This window comes from Pangasianodon hypophthalmus, chromosome 12, assembly GCF_027358585.1.
Source record: "Pangasianodon hypophthalmus isolate fPanHyp1 chromosome 12, fPanHyp1.pri, whole genome shotgun sequence".
Taxonomy (NCBI): domain Eukaryota; kingdom Metazoa; phylum Chordata; class Actinopteri; order Siluriformes; family Pangasiidae; genus Pangasianodon; species Pangasianodon hypophthalmus.
In genome coordinates, this window is record NC_069721.1 from 17,278,642 (window position 1) to 17,303,334 (window position 24,693).

A 24,693-nucleotide genomic window follows, 5' to 3' on the forward strand; every position below is an offset into this window, starting at 1 on the left:
ATTGGGTGGCTGATGGTGAATGTGTGTTTTCCTGTCAAAACACAAAGATGAAATTTGCTTGTTTGATTTTTTTTTTAACAAATTTTTAATTCAAATTAATGTTAAACCCACATATGAAAATTTACTAAAATCAAAATCCTGGCACAAATATTCCATAGTTTGCTTCTTATGATAAAATGTGCCTGTTGTGAAATGACACAAATGAATTAAGAGGGCATTTCCATTCATTCAGCTTCAGTAAGTGCTTTATCCTGGTCAGGGTCACACTGTATCCAATTCTCTGATATATGATTCACCCACTAGATGGCAAAATTTCCTTGATTTATTTTTCTCTACAATGCAGCACTGTTGGAGTGAACATGAACTAAACCATCTTCCAAGACAACCAAAAGCTTCCTCACACACAAAAAAAATACTTGAGAACATTATGGTAGAAAGCAATAAAAAGAAACAGGCAGAATACAGTACATGTTTACTAGGAAAAACAATGAAATGCAAAAGGACGCAACTCTAAAACAAATTTATGCTATAGGTTATTCTTAGAGTATTATACACATGGAAGGGGAACCGTATTTCACAATTCATCAAGCCTTATGCCAATGTAGTTTTCGCTTTCTCAGTACGTGAAACGATGTCATTAACAAAGGCATTGTTTTGGGCGACCACCTCAGCCTTCAGTTTGCGCAGCTCCGCTTTGATAGCCTCATCAGTCATGTCCTCGACAGGCAGAGCCTTCACCTTTCTCAGGAACTCCTCAATGATCTTCTCCCCATCCTATGGGTGAATCAACAGGAGGAAAAAATAGAAGTATGTTTTAGGTTTTGCAGAGCATCCAATAAATTACAGAGCATGTACAAAAAAAAAAAAACCCAAAAAAAAACATGCACACACTGATCGCCTCACCTTTTTCTCCATGCAGCGCTTTTTAGCTTCAGGTCCAGCATCCTCGTCAACTGTGGAGATATCCTGAAACTCCTCAAGCTCCAAAGCCTTTTCCCGAGCATACGCAATGACATGTTTGGGGAAGTTAGCCAGCTCAGCCACGTGAATCCCAAAGCTCTGGTCACACACACCTGATCAGAGGGCACATCCGGATATTAAATACACAAGATCCATGGATCAAAGACAAAAAGGATTTTGTAATATGTAATGTGAAATAATTTCTTGCCTTTACAGTATACATTAGGACTGTATAATTTGTAATTTCATACAAGAAATTTGATACAAATCATACAAAAACTCCACAATTAGAATTATACGGCAACAAAAACACTAAATTCTCTATATTTTGCTGTTATAGTTGTTCTGGATTTAATCTGTAAGGCGTTTTTTCAAGATCATGCCTTTTAAAATGCTATTTTAAAATTGTATTATAAAATATTCTAATAGTAAATTATACTGTTATACTTATACTAATACTGTTATAAATACTATTTACATTTGCCATTTATAAATTTTTGTTCTTTTTATACCTTTAAAGCCTGGTTTAATCTGTATGATGTTTACCCTGATTTTGCTGTCATAGACAGTAAGCACACACTATTAAAGAATTCTTCAGCCATGAGCTGAGATCAGCAGCCTTAGAACAAATTTAGAGCTACCGTGACCAAAGGCAGCCGACAACAAAGTTCTGGCAGTTTCTGAAAATTTTTTATTAAAATCTGAGAGTGTGAGCACTGCTTCGACGCCCGTCTAAGAAACATCAACAGAAGAATGACATAGGATGACATGAAACTCACAGGACAGCCACAAATATGGTAGTGGCAATGGCAAGCTGTAAACAAAACACACTAATGGGCCATCATTAGAAACTCTTCATCCTATAATCTGACAGGGTGAACACACACTACAGCAAAGTCTGTTATAGAATTCAAGTTTTTTGAGATCATCTTGTATAATGTGATGAGTATTATGTTGAAAAAGACTGCTGTAATCACAGTCTAAAGCCGGGTTTAATCAGTAAAGTGTAGGTTTAATTTTAATATTAAATATGACAGGGCAAACCACCTTCACCTTTGACCCTATACTATCAAACATGACTGACCTGTTTTCACCCTGTAGAGCATGGTGAGAGTGTTGTCTGTGGTCAGTGCAGTGACATGGAGGTTGTTCACGGTAGATACTTGCTGTGCTAAAGCGGTCAGCTCATGGAAGTGAGTGGCAAATAGGCAGAAGGACTTCAGGCGTGTTGCAATGTACTCAGAGATGGCCCAAGCCAAGCCAAAGCCATCGTATGTGGAAGTCCCTCTTCCCAGTTCATCAATGATGATCAGAGAGTTCTCAGTGGCAGAACTGATGTTTAAAAAAATGAAAAAATGAAGATCAGGGCTGAGACATTTGCCATCAAGAACCTAGCAATGCTTAATTTCAATGTTCATCTATTTGTCTATAAAGTGGTTTCTGAAACAGTTCTAATGAGATACATGTAACACACTGCGCTGTAAGTGGTTAATAATAATAATAATGCTAAGAGGTCATAAGTACTGACCGTAAGATAGCGGCTGTCTCGAGCATCTCAGCCATAAATGTGGACACTCCTTTAATCTGGCTGTCCCCTGCACCAACACGGGCCAGCACACTGTCCACCACACTCACCTCCGCTTCATCACATGGCACAAAGCAGCCAACCTGCGCCATCAGCACGATCACACCCACCTGACGGATGTAGGTGGATTTGCCACCCATATTTGGACCTACAGGGAAGAGCAGAAAAGCACAGTGTGTTAAATGTGTTACGCAGACAGGGTACGCAAAATGTGACTTGTGAATGGGAATACACACGTCTTTGAGACTTTGAGGTTTTTTTTGAGACTTAGATTTTTTTTTGTTATTAAAGTTTAATGGGTGTAGGAGATCCCCATTATACAGTGTGGATGTACGTATATTATATATATATATATATATATATATATATATATATATATATATATATATATATATATATATATATATATATATATACACAGTCAGGTCCATAAATATTGGGACAGTGATGGTAATTTTGCCTCTGTACACCACCACAGTGGATTTGAAATGAAGCAGTCAAGATGTGACTGAAGCGTAGACTTTCAGCTTTAATTCAAGGGGTTTAACAAAAATATTGCATTAACCGTTTAGGAATTACAGCCATTTTTTTACAGAGTTCCTCCATTTTCACAGGCTCGAAAGTAATGGGACAATTGACTGATAAGCAGTTTCATGGCCAGCTGTGGCCTGTTTCCTCCTTATATCATGATAAATTAAGGAGATAAAAGGTCTGGAGCTGATTCCAAGTGTTGAATATGCATTTGGTAGCTGTTCACGGGAACTCTCAATATGCCGTCCAAAGAGGTGTTGATGCAAGTGAAGGAGACCATCATTAGGCTGAAAAACCAAAACAGACCTATCAGAGAGATAGCAGAAACTTTAGGAGTCACCAAATCAACAATTTGGTACATTCTTAAAAAGAAGGAATGCACTGGCGAGCTCAGCAACACCAAAAGGCCTGGGAGACCAAGTCAAGTCAGGAACACTCTGGAGGAGGTAGGCCTATCATTGTCAAAGTCTACAATCAAGAGCCACCTTCATGAATGTAAATACAGACGGTTTACCTCAAGATGCAAACCGCTGGTAACACTCAAGAACACAAAGGCCAGATTAGACTTTGCTAAAAAAAAACCTCTAAAAAAAGCCTGACCAGTTCTGATGCAAGATTAACTTGTACCAGAATGATGGGAAGAGAAAAGTATGGAGAAGGAAAGGAAGGGCTCATGATCCAAAGCATATCACATCATCCGTCAAACATGTGGAGGCAGTGTTATGGCATGGGCATGTTTGGCTGCCAATGGAACTGAGTCACTGGGGTTTATTGATAATGTGACTGTTGATAGAAGTAGCAGGATGAATTCTGAAGCGTACAGAGCTATACTTTCTGCTCAGATTCAGTCAAATGCTGCAAAACTGATAGGACAGCGCTTCACAGTACAGATGGATAACAACCCAAAACATACTGTGAAAGCAGCCCAAGAGCTTGGAAATTAAATGTTCTTAAATGGCAGAGTCAGTCACCTGACCTCAACCCAACTGAGCTGCTTTTCACTTACTGAAGACAAATCTGAAGGCAGAATGACCCACAAACAAGCAGCAACTGAAGATGGCTGCAGTAAAGACCTGGCAAATCATCTCAAGAGAGGAAACTCAGCATTTGGTGATGTCCATGGGGTCCAGACTTCAGGCAGTCATTGACTGCAAAGGATTTACCTCCAAGTAATAAAAATAATCCTAATATTTATGATTATATTAGTTCGTCCCATTACTTTTGAGCCTGTGAAAATGGAGGAACTCTGTAAAAAATGGCTGTAATTCCTAAACGGTTAATGCAATATTTTTGTTAAACCCCTTGAATTAAAGCTGAAAGTCTACGCTTCAGTCACATCTTGACTGCTTCATTTCAAATCCACTGTGGTGGTGTACAGAGGCAAAATTACCAAAACTGTGTCACTGTCCCAATATTTATGGACCTGACTGAATATATATATATATATATATATATATATATATATATATATATATATATATATATATATATATATATATATATATATCTGTTGTAATACTGTTTTAGATAGCATTGAGCTGTGACCTCCAAAATCCCCATTTTTCCCTACACACCTCTGCATGAAAGACACCAGCACTGCACACAAGAAAATCTTAGCAGGCAAAGAGAAAAACAGAACTGTATAGTAAAAACAGAATAGAAAACCCAAAACAAAACACTAGCATTTGTCAATAGATCAAACAGCCACATTTTCCCCAAGATCTGCACCAAGCCAGGCTATATAATAATCACAAGCTCCTTCTTTTTTCTTTCTTTTTTTAACCAACCAAAGAGACCACAGTCCTGCCTTCTTGGTTTCTTCTGGCTCACAAGACTGAGGCTTCATCTATATAAAGATGGCGTAAAGGTGAAAGTAACTGCTACCAGAAGTAAAAGTGCATCTTTCACATCCTGCGTCCCTGACTTTTCTGCCTGACAAATTTTATTTGCGTTTGGTCTGACCTCTGCTTTAACTGAAGATGTGCAAAAGAACCCTCCTATATTTATTACAACATTTAGTTACATCTGTAACTACACATCTAAATCCCGTGTGTTCACTTCATGTGAAGTGAATCATTCATGCATAGAGATTGTAGTTACACTGGAATAAAGGCACTGTAATATATGACAGAAATCCATTATGGTGACTTTAATCCATACAGCTTTCTGCCTTATAAAGCCTTTCTAAGCCTCTGATATGTTTGTAAGATTTATGTAATGTCAGCTGGTATAGATCACACCCCCTGTAATGGCCTGCTGCTCCACCCTACTCTTCAGCTCCAAATAACCATGAAATTGAATTTTCCAACAATCGACAACAGTCGACAGCAGTGTACCTGTAATGATGTGGAACATCTCCTTTCCTTTAGTGAAGGTCACATCATTGGGGATGAAGGCCACATCGTCCTGGGCTTCCACACAAGGATGACGTGCTCCCTTCAGGACTAACCTGCCGGTACCCTTCTCCAGTATGGTAGGCCTCACATAGGGCACAGGGGCCGCATGGGATACGACCGCAAAGCTCACCACTGCATCTAGCTGTGCTATCACGTCATTCAATGTCTGCAGTGGGTCTACATAACCTAGAGACCAAATACAACATCAGTCCAGGACCCTGTCAGTGCTAATTCAGACTAACGAAAGGCCGTTAAGACAGGTATGCTCCTTACCAGCACCGATGCTGATGATCTCCTTTACAATGGCGTTCTGAGCCTCCTCATACTCTTCCCTGTTTTTGGTGTACTCTTCATTCAAAGAGCTCAGCTTACTGCAAAGCAGTAAAGCATCACCTTCCTGTTATCACACACTAAACCCAGGTCACGCTATCACACTAATCTTTATCTGGATTAACCTCTCACCTGTTGGTGAAGCGCACTCCGTTCTTCTGCACATCCAAGGTCGTGAATTTCTTATTGTTGCGCAGGCTTTTCTCCTCTTTGCAGGTGACACGGAAGAAGTATCCTACCTGTGCGTTGGATTCCAGCTTTATCGTCTTGCCTGCCTCCAGACCTACAGCACAAACAGACAGATTGAAGCAAAAAAAAAAAAAAAGATGCGACTATTTAGCAACAAGGCAGTGTTTTTACAAGTGTGTGAAAAATAGTGAAGGGCATTGTGAATCATTTGCAGTCGAGTAAGCACATTAAGAAAACCCACACATTTGTGAACTCATTTTGCACAGCTGAATAATACTGAAAGCTATTAATAGGCATTAAATAAATTTGGCATTTAGATGCATTTGAATACTAATAAGCCTTTAATTTTATAACTGTTGCATCAACAGTACAGCCACATTACACATTTATCTCTTAAACCGAAGAAAAGCTAACTGGATGTAGGAAAACAAAATAAAAATTTTTTTGTGTTGTTTATCATGAAAGTTTATTTAAATACAGCAAGCTTAACCCCACCTTATTGTAAATTTTATTTAAGCATCTCCAACACTGACTGAATCTCATATGGTTTTCCATTAACTATATGTGCTTACTACATAGAGTATAACATAACGACGATTTAGAACCTAAGGCACAACATGCCTCTTCGGCAGGCACCTAAATACTGGCACCTTGTTAAATGATAGTATCTTTTAGTATGAAGTTGTATTTTTGTTGTATTCTAACTTTTCATTTTTCTTTATCGTCACTGGGCTCTGTTTGGGTAGCACTCAGCTTTAACTGCAAGCCTACAAAACTAGTTATAACTGCTTATATAACATAATATAATAAAATAATATGCTTAATAAACAGCCTGTAGACAGCAACATGCCACAGATTCTTATTTTAACAGAAATAAGTAATAGGCTTGTTGTTTTCTGTCTGATCAAAGAAAAAACAACAATCAAACAGGACTTGACAATTTGCAAATTACATGTTTACATAATGAGAACTGAATTCATTGCCTACTCATACCCAAGACTATTAAAAAAAATCTTTATCCAAAAGCAGCACACACAAATCTAACCAGAATCCTTCTTACTAAGCTCTCGGGCTGCACTGTTTAGAGCTGCCTGCATGCTCTTCTCCAGCTGGTCCATGCTCTCCCTCAGTTCACTCAGTGTGGGGTCAAAGGAGGGTTTTACCAGAAATTCATGGTGCTCAATCTATAAATGGACCACAAACAGCATTAACAGAATAACCATGAGAAAAAAAGAATGACCTTGTACAGAACAGCGGAGATAACCAGACAAAAGTGGCTGACCTGGTTCATGTCCAGTGTAGTTTCAATCATCTCCTGAAACTTGGAGAAGTCAGAGATGAGGTCATTGAGGGGTGTAATGAACGCTGCATTCAGCAGGACTTGATGTTTGCCTGTCAGTGGTAGGAAAGGATGGAGATTTGTGTTCTAAATGCATTAATGCATAACCCTCCAATACAAGCTTTAAAATACAGACTGTTAAAGATTACTGAATTGTTAAAATACGCTACCAGTCACATTTACTTACACAAGAAAAAGACCTGAGGAGAGGGTTACTCAAATTATTCCAAATCTCTACACAAAAATCTTGTCAAAGTAACGTGTTGAGTCATCTTTGTGTGGATATAACACTGGATAAAAGAGGCTTGGGGTCATACCAGCATGTCTCTCCAGGGCCAGCACCAGCGCCGGCAGCTGACCCACAGCCTGATACACACGATAACAGTCCTGCAGGTTGGCGTTTTGCCGCTGAAATTTTTTAGCCAGGCGATTCATGTCAGGCAACCGACGCAGCAGGTCCTCCTGGCAGCTCTGTCTTAGCTCCGAGTCCTCCACAAAACTCTCCACAAGGTCAAGCCTGAGGCAGACAAAGAGTTTAGCAATTTACACCAAACCACACAGTATGGTGTATGTTCACATATAGCTTATTCTAGTTTTGTGTAAGTAACGGTACATTAATTATATTGTGTATAGGAAGACATGCATCAAGATTCTAAACTATCAACCTGTACAGTTTTTTTTTTTTTTGGGCTATACGAACTCGTACTATTGTCTCTCTAAGAGGGTTTAACCTTGATAGTATTCTTAAACCCTGACTTATGTGTACTAGCATGAGGATCTGTTTTTGATGTATAAAGCACTTCAGTTAATCCCTCTGGATAAGGGCATCTGCCAAATACTGTAAATGTAAATATATATTGCTTGTTTCTAGTAGACAAAGAACGTTTAGCAAACAGGAGGCAAAATACAAGATCAGAGATGATTTCCACATCTGGGACAAAAGTTTTTATCCCAATAGTTTCACAAAACTCACAAGAACACTATAAAGCCAAGGCTTGGTCCTCATTCCTTGTTAATACAGTGCAATGCATTCACGTATACAGAACTTAGTCGTTAGTGTTCTCCTGCAAGCATGTTCAGCTGTTCTACGATAAAGCTAGGCATTTTAGCCCTCACTATCCCCTGGGACAAAGGGTAGGAATACATAGGTTCACAGAATCCCTAATGTTGTGTCATTACTGCAGAAATAAAACTCTTTTTTAAATCTTAATCTGTCCAGGAAAGAATGTCTTCAGACCCTCTGAAATGTTTATATATTAAAAAAAAAAAAAAAAAAAAAAAATTTAACTTTGATGACAATATTGGGCTTTTTTAATCAATTAAACATAATCAACTATACTGGTGAGGTTTGATAATTGGGTATGCACATTTTCTAACATTAGATTTTGTTATTTAATCCTCTGGGGTATTAATCACAGGTATCCTATTAAGATCTTTTAGCTGTCTATATAGCTGCCTAAAGTGGTAACAATGATTTAAATATTCAAGATCTTATTTTGTCATAGTATATTTAACATGTATTTAATTTATATTTTAAACACAATGAGACTGAGCAGTGTCAGTGCTTAGATTCAAAGATCTATCTATCCATATATGTATATATATATATATATATATATATGGATAGATAGATCTTTGAATCTAAGCACTGACACTGCTCAGTGTATATTTATAAATATATAAATAAAAGACACACATAAAATCATGATCATTTAAGCCCTAATCAATATGACTGATGTTTCAGGACTGCAAAACCATGCATGAACACAAGGTGGAAGTAATTCACCAGCATGGCATTGGCTGAAATAACCAAACAGCATGACTGATTAAGAATGTTTGCTCCTTCCTTAAGAGCTGATTACGCTTTAACTACAGTCCGCACTGAAACTCTTGCCATGGCAGACTCACTCCTAGTTCTGATACAGTACCACTGATGCTCCACTCAGTTCTCTAATCTAAATATAGATTTTCATCCTCATTTATTTATTCATAAATTAAGGATGGATCATGGTAAAATGGTCTCACCTTTCCTCAATCTTGTTTTTGTCCATCAGAGGCTGTTTAAGCCACTGGTTGACCAGTCGTTGGCCCTGAGGTGTTCGACACTTGTTCAAAAGTCCTGCTACGGAGTGTGTACCTGTTGGATCATCAGAGGAAGCCTATGGAGAAAAAAATTTAATGAGCCAAAGTTCTTGACCATATTCTCATGCTAGTCATATTTCTTGTGATGTCACACTCAAGGCGGAAAGAGGACAAGTAGTCAGTCAGGACATATGGATCTATCAAAAACTTTATGAAATGGACAAAACACAGCTACGACAAATAAAGGACAAATAACCCTTCAAGGACAAATAAATTACAGTAAATGGACTGAATCCTACAATGATAATGCTGAAGATAAAAACTAGGAGATCTCACTAAAATGTTTCTGAAATGTAGAACACTGCTGCTTTAATATTTAAGAGAATCACTGAGAAGTGGATGACTAAGAGTCATTTTTCATCTAGAGACTAAAGGTGCTTTCATTCTTGGTGTTTTTTTGTTGGGTCAGAAAAAGCACTAGCTGGAGCTCCTTTTGTACTGATATGAAAAAGCCCCTAATTTAACCACAGCAACACTCTTATCAGTTGCAGCAAGTATCAGCTAACTATCTAGCCTAGCTTGCTATCTACATTAGATTTATTATTAGTAGTAATAAAGATTAAATAAAGACTCTGAGGATGTGGAGGTTGTTTGTCTTCACTGTGGTTTGGAGGCAAAACATCAAGAGAAGAGGAAGACAATTTTTCACTGGCACTTTGTCGGTGTAGTCCTAGGATGCACGCTTGGGCTAGATATTCATACAGTGTCAATTTAATTACCACCGTACTACAAATAAGAATAGTAAAGAATAAGCAAAAAGCAAATATGTAACAGCACAGAGAGGCAACATGAATAAGACACGATATTATGGAATAAGACAATTAGCCCTATTTATACACGCAAACATACATTAGCGTAAAAAGCACCAATTCAGATATTATATGTAAATATATTAATAAGTTCACCTGGAAGAGGTTAAGCGCCTGCACAGCAGCGTTGTCGAGCCGCATGTACTGGCTGAGGTCAAATGTGGTCATTTTGAAGGAAGTAAAGTTGGCCTCATCAGAAAGAAGCTCCAGATACTTTATGACACCAGCCAAACAGGACATAGCAATCTGTGGAAAAAACATATAAACTACTGTAAACTTTATCTATGACTTGGCAGTGCTGACAATTCAGGACCTTGATGAAGTATTTTAAAAAAAAAAAAAAAACATTTTGTGCATCCAATAGAAAAATATCTATCTCTGTACATTTTAGAATTATTTACTAATTGCATTTTTTTTTACTAATCACCTGTCTACTGAGAAGGAACAAGCTACAGTTCATACTTGAAATGTTTACTGGTTGTAATCCATCCATCCATTCTCTGTACCGCTTATCCTACACAGGGTCGCTGGGAGCCTGGAGACTATCCCAGGGGATTTGGGGCAAAGGCAGGGGACAGCCTGGACAGGGTGCCAACCCATCGCAGGGCACAATCGCACACATGCTTACACACCCATTCACACACCCATTCACACACTATGGACAATTTGGAAATGCCAATCAGCCTAAAATGCATGTCTTTGGACTTGAGGAGGAAACCCTTAAGCACAGGGAGAACATGCAAACTCCACGCACACAAGGCAGACACGTGATGTCCAACAGTGCTAACCACTAAGCCACTGTGCCTCTGTCTTTTTCTACTACTGCAAGTGAAAACCCCACATTATCGGGCGTATAAACAGTGCTTATTCCTGAGACTCTCATTGTTCAAAAGTTAAAACGTCTACACATCACCACTAACCTGTTTCTCCATCTCTGGGAGTGCAGCACTAGACACCGTCTCTCCCTTGCGAGCCTTCAGTAAACGGTTCAGATCCTGAACTATGTCTTTGGTTGTAAACTCTGCCTTCTTCCTGTCTGAGAGCAGAATGCCTCCACGCTGCACCACCTGAAGCATGAACAAAAAAAAAGCACCACATCAGCTGTGGGAGCTGCTCACACAATGTCAATGTCACACACAAAATCAAAGCATTACATCTGATTCCCACTGTAGATACCTGTCTTAGTTTACCCAGATCTCCCGCTGTATCTCCGGCAGGAAGCACACACTCTTTGGGGCCGATCTGCACCAGGAGAGCTTCCAGATTGGAGAACTGGTCGTTATCTGGAAACTCGCAGACACCAAGCTTTCGGAGTATGCTATCAACATATCCAACACCCACGACACGCTGTCCATCACTCCCTGTTCCAACACGGATCCCCACCACTCCAGCAGCCCCTTCCCCTAAACCTCCTCCACTGCCAAACAGAACCTCCTCAAACTGGGTCAGGTTTCCTGGAGAGGCCTAAAACACACATCCAGATACATGGAGATGGAACAGTCACAAAAAACAAAGTAGAAGCACAGGTACTAAAATAGGCCACAATACATTTACATAACAGTGGCCAATAAATAGAGCAACACCCTAAATGTAACTATGTACATTTTAAATGTACAAAACAATGAAACTATTCATTTGTTAATTATTTAAGTATTATGTGTAATTGGAACAAACGTACTAGAATTCATTACTGCAAAGAAAAACGGTGAGTGTGAGAGATTGAAATAGTTAATTGTGCCAAACCAGAGGTAATATAACCACAAGTGTGATAAATTCCTAAAACAGAAAACTTAAGTTTTATCATCACTACACTGACATTCTTGACAAAAGATTAGCTTGTTAACTGGGTAATCAATCATCTGCCACTTTTTTTTAATTAAAGTACCTTTGTTTATTTTCCACTGCTTTTTCCTCAATGTTTGCACTCGTTCTGAGTATCGTATCACTATTTGAACTGATGGCTTCAGACAAAATGTCTATACAACTGTACATTTTACCTTGCCGGGCTTCGATGAGGTGAAAACAGACAAACTGTACAGCAATCACAGGTTATAGATCTGACTGTGAAATAAACTTGATAATGGATCTATCAATATCAATATCAGACAATCAATATCTGATTATTGATAAATATCAATATCTATCAATAATACTGTATCTACAGAGTATATATATAAAATACTGACTGAGCCTAATTGTAAGGTTACATGGCAAAATGAATCACATACCAGTAGAAAACTGTACAGAAGGTGGTTAGGTGTTCAAGCCTTGTCATGGAGATAATAAAAGTTGGCCGAGTGTCTAGATGAAGTTCAGAGTAACTTTACCTTGTAGGCTATTTGCCAGTCGTGATCTTTGCTGCTCTTGCCTCCTGCCTTATTCCTGTACACTTCCACACGGTACTGCCTGACCAGCAGCAGGTCTCTCACAAACGCCTCGAAGTTCATCTTACTAAGCACCACACTCTCCAGCCTCCTGCTGCCTGCGTTTCACACAACCAGAGTTCAGGATTAACACTACACAACACAGCAAACATCTCCAACAACATGGGAGAACAATTCAAATATATGGATGACCTGAATTATAGGTTAGAAAAGTTTACATCAAATTCTTCACATAAAGTGCTATTTCAGGGGAAAAAAAAGCACCCTGAACCTATCCAGCAGACGTTCTTGGCAAAAGCATAAAAATAATATCAACTTAGATCTAAACTAATTCCAATAAAATGAAAAAGTGCACAAACATGTGGAGCTATATTTTAACAGTGTAAAGGTTTTTAGACATGGGGTGGCAAAGTGGTGGTGAGATCATGTTAATGGTATACACTGCACTGGTTTCATTGTATATGAATTGCGCGCGAATTTCAGTGACTGATTTCAGGTCTGAGAATGGCATCTCTGGGGTTTCCAGGCTTTTTCTATGGAAGACAGCTGCTAAAATTTCAGGAATAAAAAGTTTGTCTCCAGTAAATAAATCTGCTACATTCACCAGTAGCTGTATTTAAAGCTGAATAACTTTGTGGTGTAAGTAAAACAAATCTGTGTTGTTAGTGTAAAAGAGGCGAGTTGTTTTTATCCAGAAAGGGAAATAAACTATAAGGCCAAAAGTTTGCGTATCATCACTCCCACATGTGTTTGTTGAAAGTCCCAGTCCGGATTTAGTCCACCTTTCCTGTTATAATAACCCCCACTCTTCTGGGAAGGCTTTCCACTAGATTTCGGAGTGTGGCTGTGGGGATTTGTTGCTAATTCAGCCACAGGAGCATTAGTGAGGTCATGTGAGGAGGTCTGGGGTGCAGTCAGCATTCCAGTTCATCCTAAAGGTGTTCAGAGGGGTTGAGATCAGGGCTCTGTGCAGGCCCTTGGCACACCATGTCTTCATGGAGCTGATTTCTGCACATGCGCATTGTCATGCTTGAACAAATTTGGGCCCCTTAGTTCCAATAAGTTCCAGGGAAACTGTAATGCTACTTTTTTGTGTATTGTGTGCTTCCAACTTCGAGGCAACAGTCTGGGGAAAGTCCCACATATAAGTTTGATGGTCAGGTGTCCACATACTTTTGACCATATAGTGTACATCCTGCTAACTATTACTAATATGAGAGCTAAATGTCTAGCCGTCGCCGGCTAATTGAGCTAATCACCTACATAAATATTCCTAATGAGCTTCAGAGAAAATGTGATCATGTAAACAGGTTTGCAGGAACACTTTCAGGAGGTTAGTTAAGTAAGGTAAACATAAGAGCTACATTTCTCTACCCAGCTTAGCCTTGATGGTTAGCTAGCTAATCACACCCACCTGCACCGAGCATTTTAATAACTCCAATCGTCTTGAAGACTTCTTTTGCAGCAAAGCTAGCATCTTTTCCGTGCACGGTGTAGTAGTCGCTGCGATCGAATATCCTCACCGTAGTGTCGGGTTTTTCTGGCATGGAAAAATAAAAGTTTAGAAACCCAGTTTCGGACGCACTGTCCATGGACAAGTTCTGTTTTGGTTGCACGGCCATGCTGGAATCTCCCGCCACCGACAGCACGAGAGCCGGAAACACGTCATCACGCTTCCTGCAGTGACGCAACAACTAAAAGCTTACTACAGTTTCTCTGTGTCTTAGCCATGTTTTATTTGTTTTTAATTACTTTGAATAAAATAAAAGAAGTCACAGTTACATTATTAGCACAATTATGTACTATGTTACATAAGTGCCAATTATATACGTGCCTTTATTCATGAATAACAAGACAATACTTTTTTTTTATATATCTCAAAGGAAAAGATGTAAACATTTAGCATTAATAAATTATTAGGAGTGTTTCTGTAGCAACTGGTACTGTATATTTGGATTTTACATTTTTAATGTTGTTGAACATGAGCAAATCCACCAAAATCCCCTTCCTATAATATTTTTTTCCCACAGGAATGACCTGAGATACTTGTGGATTTGCTGAAACGTAAACAGCCTCTATATCTTTATACAGACCATCAGGCATACATCATTAAATAAAATTGTCTCACTTCCATATATATATAACAACACAGAGCTTCACAGTGGATTGCATTGCCGCTTCAGAGTTACCGTCCATGTGGCCTTTCTGTGTATGTTCTCCTATGTCCTCCTATGTTTCCTCCGGGTTCACCAGTTTCTTTCCACCATCCAAAAACATGCTACTAGGTGGAATGGCTACACTAAAATTGCCTCAAGATGTGAATGTGTATGCCTGGTTCCCTGCGCTGGACTGATGTCCCACGATTTCCACTGACCAGGATAAAGCAGTTACCGAAGATGACTGAATGAATGCATGAATGAATGAATGTCCAGAGTTCACGGAAAGCCAGTAGATGTTAGCATTGTAGGGCCTTTTACTGTTAGTGTTCAGTTTTCCAGACTACTGCAATCAACAACGTAATTGTAAATGCACAGACTAATGTCCATAAATATCCACAGTACAAGAAGTCAATTTTTATGAACACCATTAATTTAATTTTAACTGTTTTGTTATTGAAAAGTGTAATAATTCCAGCAATACATTGGTGTAACTGTTTACACAATGAATATACTGTATATAGCTCCTTGTATGTGACAAAAAATCTTTACAAAATAAAATGTGAAATTGTAATAATATAAACCATACATTTTCAAATCTCTGGAAGTGTAATATTTAATATAAAATATAAGACTATGTTTTATGGTATTTAATGATATGAGTTGATTTATACTTTATATCTATCAGATACATAAGCATCTGATTACAGTACATTACAGTCATGATACAGATTAACTAGTGATGAGTACAGACTAATCTACAGTATCGGCGTTGTTTTTCTTTCAGTGATCAGGACTGAAACAAAAGCTATACAGTTTGACTATTGGTTCAGACTGTAACATAAACATTTCTTCTTAAAACTAAGCAATTCTCAATGGGATATTTGGCAAGTCTTACACGGATAATATTGTTGATGATGATGACAGTGACAATGATGATGAGTAATATTAAATACACAATGTCTATCCAGTGTCAGTACAATGTGGAACTTATTTGAAAGGATTCATTTAAAATATATTACTCAACGGTAGAGAAAAAGGAAAAGAGAAGCAAAGTGACAATAACATAAATATATAATCATAAACAATTTATGCATTTATAATCATAAGATGTTTTGTTGTGTCATCATTTTCCACCAGCTTGAAGTTCAGCTTAGTACTTAAATCTCCTCCATTTCACTTGTCTGCAAAGAAATTCAACATTTTAACATTTTCTTTTGTCTTGGACTCAACACAAAGTGTTTATCAGAATAAAATCCCAAAACGGACACATGACAAATGCTTAACATAACACATACCTCCTAAGAAAGTTTGAATTAATTAAAAGGTATCCTATTTAGTCAGTGTTTTGAGGTGTAGTAAATTCTAACAGATTAGATTACAGAATGTCTATAAATAAAGCCATCGGTAACCTCACCTGAGCTTTTTCATATTGGTTCCTCTTTTGTCTTCTGATCAGGAACTAAAGGAGGAGGAAAGATATCGGTAAACTCTGGATTCCTGTAACATTAAGTACAGTAACTGCATACTAACACAAACACTTCAAAAGAAATCAAATATACTTCAATACTTCAAGGCCATACAGAGCCTTACATAAGTATTCAACTCCCTTAATCTTTTCCACATTTTGTAGTGTTCCAACATGATGATACCACCATCATGTTTCACTGTGGAGATAATGTTCTCAGGGTAATGGGCAACGTTGGGTTTCCACCAAATGTAGCACGTTGTACCACAGATAAAAGGTTCATGCTTGATCTCAGACCAGATAACCTTTTTCTACATGCCTTTTGTCAAACTCTAAACTGTATTTATTTTTTTCCCCTCAGAAATGTTTTTCTTCTCACTACTTTTCCATAAAGCTGTGCTTTATGGAATGTCTGGGCTATGATTGTTGTGTGAAAGGCTTCTCCCATCTGAGTTGTAGATCTCTCCATTTCTTTCAGAGTTACACATGGTTGTTTCTTTGATGAATGCCCTCCATACCCAGTGACTGATATTTGGTAAACAGAAAATCTGTAGAATAATGACATATAGCATAATCTCAATTATGCCCATTTCAGTCCTAGGCTATAACACTACAAGATGTGGAAAAGCACTCTACATTGATTTACACAAATGACATTAATATCTCGCTGTCATCTATCAATATAGAACATTAGCGATGTAAGGGGACCGACCAGAATGAGGAGTCCAACACAAGTTGCCATGACGAACACACCAGTGGCAGTTAGAAAGCCTGTAGTGAGCGTTTGCTTGCTTTTTGTGGGTTCCTTCTCATCCACATAGTAAACCATGATGCTCTCAATCTCCAGTTTTTCACCTTCCACTGTTGGTTCAAACTTCATTTGGTCATTGAAGAGTGACTGCACCACAACCTTGTGGAAATTAATAAACCATTTTTAGTAAATAACAACAGAACTGAAGTGCATGTATGAACACTTCTTAAGTATTGTGTTCTCACATCTTTCTCCATGTAGTAGGTCAATAGAGACAGATCCTGTGTCTGATCATCTGGGTTTTTCCTCACCTCTATGGTGATGAGACGAGCATCAACATCATACTGCACCAGAGAAATAAATTTTGATATATAAATTCTTTTGATGTGGAAAAGTTCTGCACTGTGCCCACTAACTTTTAGCCATATAGTGTAGATATACATTGATGCATTAATTGATGGATTAAATAGGAAGACATTACTGTGTTTTTTTTTTCTTATTCATTCTCACCTTGACTTCAGTTTTGCTATTCAGATTTGGATCTACATTGTCTCGTTCCTGAATGGCACTGGCAATAGCCCTGTAAATAAGTAACCACGTTCCAATTACTAGAATTTTTTATGCAGTTGTTTATTATTAACTATATATCCAGAAAAGCCACAATTCAGGGGAAATCATCACAGAGTCTCCAAATCACCTCTGCAACTGGGAAGGCTCCAAGGGGTTGCTGGTCTCCTTGTGCTTCATCTCAATACGAACCCAGCTGTAGGAGAAGACAGTGCTAAGTATTTTAAAGTAAATCATTTTAGGCTAATATTTCAGACTGCCAGAATGTATTTACACTGACTTTTGACCAGCAGGCTCCTCACACTGAAGGTTTCTGTCACCATTGTCAGATTGGCGCACACCTGCACTGTCCACACACCAGCACACATCACTGTTATTGCACTGCTTGGCCTTGAAGAGTCCACTGGGGTCACACTCCGGATCATAAAGCCCATTACCATCAGCCAGAGTTGTTACATTACTCTCTGAGATCAGCGAATGCTGGAGGTGGTAGATTTCTTCTTTCATCTGGAAGCATTTTGGAATCACTACCACAGAGGACAGATTGAAGGTCAAGTCACCACCCGACTGTAAGCTCTTAGAATTTGTTGTAATTGTTGTAGGCTGTATTTAAATTTGTACAAGGGTTTGCATCCCCCATGGTTTTAAGGAAAACAAAGATGAATATACATCTGTTATACAAATAATCTGCATAAAATATGTTTCCAAAAATGTTCAAAAAGAAATGTGGGTGTGTCCTTTAAGATAGCAATCCAACACATAAGGCAAAATCGACACAAATCAAGTCTATGTTTTGTCAGATTTCAGACTGCTGACCTGATCTGAATAATCTGTCAGAGATAAAACATATAGCAAGAAAAATGTGTGGGGATACAAAAGCTGTTCATTGGATATGAAAGATGTTGGAGGCAGTTATAAGGGGTGGGCATGCGGGTTATTAGAGAACAGAATTAGAAGAACATCTCAGAAATATAACCACCTAAATACCTTGTTGATATAAAGTAAACTTATCTTCTTCATTTTGTCCTAAGGGTGTACAAACCTTTGCACTGCACTGTATAGTGCAATACAGTGAACACTGCCACTTTCATGTAGTGCAATTAAGTATTTGTCTTTCCCCTTCACTAACAGTGATGTAACATTCACCTAAAGATTAATCACATGTGGCCAAGTGTAGAGAATCACACAAGCCTGCAGCACGAACGAACAATAAACTGAGGTCAAGTCAAGAACAGGAAGAAATATTTTTAAGACTGTTAATGGCTTTTCATGCACTGATTATGTCATAACATATTATAATATCTTATTCTGCAAAAAGACGGTGTTCTATATTTTCCATTAAAATGAAATAACAATATATCATAAACCAACGAGGTTTAGCAATAGAATAGAGCCTATAGGATGCTTGTGAACCATTTTAAAACTAAATGAAAGCAAAAGGGATCAGGCTACTTACATGCATAAGACGATCCCAAAAAGGAGAGCAAAAAAAGCCTGACGCCCACAAAAATCATGTTACTAAAGATGAGCACAGTGGGGTCTCCTCCACCAACAAGCTCACTTTTATTCAACTGCTGCTGTGACCTACTGGACACTGAGGTGTTCCTAACAAACTGAAGAGACCTGTTCTACCCTGCTTCTGCTGCTAGTCTGATTTAAAATGCATGTCTGGAGAAAATATACAAGGAACAGTATGCCTTCAGGTTATTGCTTTTCAGAAGTGTGGCTACACAGAGAGGAAACTCTTTAATTTATTCAACAGACCTATTCATGCACAAAATGTTAATGGTAGTGTAAGAACAGTCTTAGTATTTAGGCCCCTTTTTAAAAAAAAATAGAAAGTCAGTATACAAGTCATCCTTGGTCTGAAGGATTTACAGTGTTTTCCAAAAAGTAAAAAGGTGGAGGAATCTATAGCTTTGTATTGTGTGTCTTCATTTTCAAATCAGCATGAGTATTCATTGAAATCAGTTATATACAAGGATGAGAAAATGTTTGTGGACCCTGCTGAAATTTGGATTTCTGCATGAATTACTTTCACAGTGTGACCTGATCATCATCAAAGACCTAAAGGTTTCTTAAAAATTCCTTAAACAGCACAAGCACACATTTTATACCTCCATCTGTTTACTTGAATAAACACTGTACACAGTCATGTACTCCAATCTTTCAGATCTTCAACTGTTCCGTTTCCGTGAACCTGTGCCCACTATAGCCTAAAATCCTTCTTCTTGGCTGACAGGAGTGGAACCCAGTGTGGTCTTCTGCTTTTGTAGCCCATCCGCCTCAAGGTTCAACATGTTCTGAGATACTTTTCTGCTCACCACGGTTGTAAGGAGTGGTTGACTGAGCTACCGTAGCCTTCCTGTTTGGCCATTCATCTCTGACCTCCCTCAACAGCAAGGTGTTTTCACGCGCAGAACTGCCACTCACTGGATGTTTTTTTTGTTTCTCACAGCTTTCTGTGCAAACTCTGTGATGTGCAGGAAAATCCCAAGAGATTATCAGTTTCTGAAATACTCAAATGGGAATGCACCCTAGAAGGGATGCCTGTTCATCCCAGGACACCAGGCATACACTCATTCAGACCTAGGGACAAATTAATTCATCTACCAGCATGTTTTTGGGAGGCAGGAGGAAACTGAAGAATCTAGAACTATGAAATTATTAAATATTCATAACATTAATATATTTTATTATTTATTTATTTATTTATTTATTCATTCTATTAACTGGTCTATTTTGTTCCATCAGCTGGGTTCAAATAGACTTGGGCACAAAACAGCCTCAGTTGCACAAGTGCAATAAGTTTATTTTTCCTTAAACTTTTTCCATTTTGTACAGGTTTTAAGCCTGAGCAGACGTATACAGTATGTAAGATATATCCAGCTGTGCGCAATCCCTATACATGTTCATTATTATTCCTGTAAACAAGGGGTGTCTCTGAGGACATTTCCAAGGGTCCAGCACAGACAATGGTTCTAAGGTTACCACCCAGAGCCAAATTTGTCTGGACGGAGGTTAGAGTTGGGGGACAGTGCATTAACCTGTCAAACAGCTGAACACCCTTGCTTGCTTCTCTTGATGTGCGTCGTTGTATCTGTGACCTGGTGTTTGTCTTCATGACCAGTTGGTGTCAGTGCTGCCTCATAAGATGCAGGTGGAACATCGTAGTACTGGAGTGTATGACTGCAGACACTGCTGTAGAGAAGAGAGGAGCTGCAGCATGTTTGCTTTGATGCTAAATTGTGTGCACTTTGGTGCCAAATTGTGTAATTACAAAATATATGAGATCAGTTTCTGTTTACTGTGGATTTTATAATGCCAAAAAAACGGTTTGATCTACAGTTTGCAAGTTTGCAGGTTTGCAGCCTCCCCTCACTCTCTGTCCCCCATTGCCCCCCTCTCGGCTTCTCCAAACAAGGAGTGAGTCAGCACATCAGTATCTAGACAGCCTGCTGGATATGTGGATCTGTGGAACTGTGCGTACACGTGTGTAGGTGTCTGTGTGTGAGGGTTTGTTTAGGTTTGAGGTTTGCTTTACTTCAAAAGTGGCCGCAATTTCACATTATAAAAATAAACTTTAATCATGAGTTATATGTGATGTCTGTTGTGTTGAGAGCAGAGCCACACCTTTCTAATGAAATGTCCTGAGGGTTTATGGGGGAGGGGAAACGGTCAACTTCACACACAATATTCCCAACTCCATGGCGCAATGCAGCTGCTGCACGGATGCCGTTGCTTGGCAACCGTAGCCTCAGCCTCGCTGAAAGCTACTCATGGTTATGCAAGTAAACATGTTGCCAATGTTCTCTCTCTATTTCTCTCTTTTTCTCACTCTCTCTTTCTTCTCTCTAACCCCCTTTTTTTCCTTAGTTCTCTAACTTAGGTGCTGTCACATTTTTCTTTAAATAAAAGTAGACTTTAATTCTGCTCTGCTTCCTCTCTGCCTGTGTGGATGGGAGGTGTGGAATGGGGATGATGTTAGGATCTGAAATGGTTGTGAGGATGAGTGTGCTGATTGTCTGATACAGGAAGAGCTTACTGTCTGAACAGGGCAAGGTTTCTCAAAACTGTTGAAGACGATAATTACAATCTCACTTTGAAAGCGCTCTGTACCAGATAAGTCTGATAAGATGATCATTTAGGAGACTGCGTTGCTGGGCAACCGCTAATGATGGAATTAGATTTGTGGCTTTGTAAACATCTTGGTAAATGTGTGTATATGAAGAAAGGGAGAGAGAAAGAAAGAGGGAAAAGAGAAATATGCAGAGCATGCAGAGAAAAGAGAAATAGACAACCCAAGCAAATGATTTAAAGAAAATTGTTGATAATGCTTTCCATACACACACACACACACACACACACTACTATATGCGTAAATATACACTTTATTAGGCACAGGTAGCTCCCTTGTATCTACAGTTATTATGCATTTGTCATCCCCACCCACCCTGTTCATCAGTGAAAAGCAGCCACCCTAGGGCCATCTCCGTCCAGATATTATTTCTGTAGTGGACCTCTCAACACTGCAGTGACACTGACATGTTAGTGGGTGTTGTGCTGTACAAACACATCAGGAAAAGCAGAACACTGTGTATTCTGGGCTACAGTCAGTAATTGTCTACCTACCAAGTGCACCTCTATGGTAGATTTACCTAAAAAACTGGCCAATGGATGTAGATACATGTTATGTGTAGGGGAGAGAGGGGTCTGTTGTAACATTTGTTACTCTTTTGGTAAATCATATGAATAAATTAACTCACAGTTCCATTTTGTAAATGCATGGTAGGTACAGTCATCTGATACCTATTCATAAAATAATACTATTCACAGATATCATTTTCATATTAATATCAGAGGATGCATAAAATTAAATTAAAGGAACCATGGGTGGGGTCGGCTGTAACATCTCAATTACTTTTGTGGGAAGTCTGCGGATAAGGACAGATAACAGATAAGTATATATTTATATTACCATACAATAGAAAACTCATATAGTTGTACAAAGTTTGCACCAGATAAAGCACTTTATTTGCTAAAGTATACAAAATATATATTTTTAATTGGGTGCCTAAATGTTGGGCACTGTATAACGCAAAAATACATGAATCCTGTGAATAACAGCTGATGTGCTTGGGGCTTTTTAGCTTCTTCCTTGTGCCATCCTTGTGTTTCAAAAAAAAAAAAATTAGAATAGAATTAGAAATAGAATCTCATAGGTGTACTGGTATCACTGTTGCTACTGAATCCACACAGTCAACCATCTTGAAATGTGATATGCTAGCTAACCAGCTTTGCATTGTCAACTAGACATTGATCAGAACTTGCTTATTTTGGTTAATTTGCAGAAAAAAAAATTCAAAATGTTCTCCAGATGAGGAGAATTCCAAAAAACCTGACTTTTTATAATAAAACCTGTGAATCAGCTGCTGTTCTTTTACAAGCAGACAGAGGATGCTACTGAGCATGTGCAGAGTGAGTGTCACCACTGTAGCGTGTTGCTGATTGGACCAATTGATAGTGTTACAACTGGCCCAACTCTACCCCTCACCTTATAAACTGACCAGATATAACCTGTGGGCCAGATATACACGCATCAAGGGGCACAGTGCAAAACAAAAAATGATGCAGCTGCAGAATGTGCTCGCAGTACATTATTGTTTAATTTACTAAGGCATCATGTAGCTCACCATGCAACCTGTGCCTGGGACCACATACTAAAGGCTTTGTGCTGTCAAAAAGCTCAGAGAAAAGAGAAAAGCAAAAATGCAAGCTCAGTAACATGGATAATGTACACAAGACCAAGAACAAGAACGTGGACACACACTGTAAAAAAATAATGTAGATTTTGCAGTAATTTACTGGCAACCGGGGTAATATCTTAAATGGTTTGAAATAGCACATAATCTAGTACATTTGCTCATTTGGCTGATGGAGGATACAACTAAGCAAGGCTGGGATTTGAACACACAGCTTTCTAAATTGACACTCAAAGCCTTAACCACTGAGCCACCACAACCAGCTCAACTACCACCCATTGATTCAGTCTTTTAGTGGAGTTAATTCAGTGGTAGAAGTGGATGAGCCAATATGCATTACTAGTGCTAGTTGTGATGGTTCAGTGGTTAAGGCTTTGCGTTTAAGATCAGAAGGTTGTATTTTCAGATCCCAGCACCACCAAACTGTCATGGTTGGGTCCTAGATCAAGACTCTTCAGCTCAGTTGTATCCTCCATTGAAGAAATGTAGTGGGTTGTGTGATATCTTATAGTACTATGTAAGATGTTACAGTACTTTACTGCTCATATGTTTTACAGTTGTTAACTGTAAATTTTACAGCACTTTACTGGCAATTCAGTTTGCTGTTTACAGAATCAGCTTATAAAAATGTGCACTTAAACCGTATTCCTTGTTTTCCCTGTAATTGACTCAGTCTTGGGAAAATGGCAATGTTCTCTTTGTTAGATCTGAGAAAAATTGATGAATGTGTTTCTGACATACAGTATGTGCTATGGCTGGGGTTGCCAGATCGCGTGCCAAAAAATCCCAATTGACAATCAATATTAACAGATGCAGTTTCCCTGATTTGTTCTGTCACCAAGATCTTAAAATGGTACCCTATTATTATACTTTTTGACATATGAAAATGAGGATGAATAAAAAAACTCACGCTGGCAAACCATCTGCAGAAAAATACCCATAAAGCTCTAAGCAACACAAACTCAAATTTACACATGGTTTGGGAGCCGGACAAAACCACATGGAACTGTAGTACACTGAACCGAATATGTGATGAGCAACACTTTCCATTTCTCCACCCTTTTTTCTTCCCACTTTTTGTGTAATATGTATGAGGGAGAGGGGCAGTTTGTGTATTGCCGCATGAACAGTATTTAAACTGCACATTTGTCAGTTCGGTGCAGAACTGACTTTGTCAGTTTTTTTTTTTCACAGAAGGCGGCCTAATTCTAGCTAAAAACAGGCGCAAACAGTTTAGTACATCTGGCCTTGAGTGTACATGTACTCACATTTTCCCTCTGTCCTTCCATTGATGGTGAATCAGGCCACCCACTTGGGTGCTCTG

General features: G+C 38.6%; 2 protein-coding genes across 2 annotated transcripts; both read right to left on the reverse strand.

Moving 5' to 3' along the window:
- Positions 1-300: 300 nt before the first annotated feature.
- On the reverse strand, positions 301-14,352 carry msh2 (mutS homolog 2 (E. coli)). The gene is made up of 16 exons (XM_026915980.3): positions 14,080-14,352; positions 12,609-12,763; positions 11,458-11,745; positions 11,202-11,348; positions 10,378-10,527; positions 9,356-9,489; positions 7,648-7,847; positions 7,274-7,383; positions 7,052-7,175; positions 5,935-6,085; positions 5,746-5,843; positions 5,413-5,658; positions 2,489-2,693; positions 2,045-2,292; positions 904-1,073; positions 301-774 (listed from the first exon to the last, which is right to left on the reverse strand). Exons 1-16 carry the CDS (start codon positions 14,285-14,287, stop codon positions 592-594), a joined length of 2,817 nt encoding a protein of 938 aa, XP_026771781.2. The 5' UTR covers positions 14,288-14,352; the 3' UTR covers positions 301-591.
- A 901-nt stretch (positions 14,353-15,253) lies between these two features.
- On the reverse strand, positions 15,254-19,272 carry LOC113527587 (epithelial cell adhesion molecule). Its single transcript, XM_026915544.3, has 8 exons — positions 19,064-19,272; positions 17,888-18,134; positions 17,738-17,803; positions 17,551-17,620; positions 17,286-17,384; positions 17,002-17,199; positions 16,239-16,283; positions 15,254-16,005 (listed from the first exon to the last, which is right to left on the reverse strand). The coding sequence occupies exons 1-8, from the start codon at positions 19,119-19,121 to the stop codon at positions 15,982-15,984; spliced, it is 807 nt and encodes a 268-aa protein (XP_026771345.1). The 5' UTR covers positions 19,122-19,272; the 3' UTR covers positions 15,254-15,981.
- Between the last annotated feature and the right edge of the window lie 5,421 nt (positions 19,273-24,693).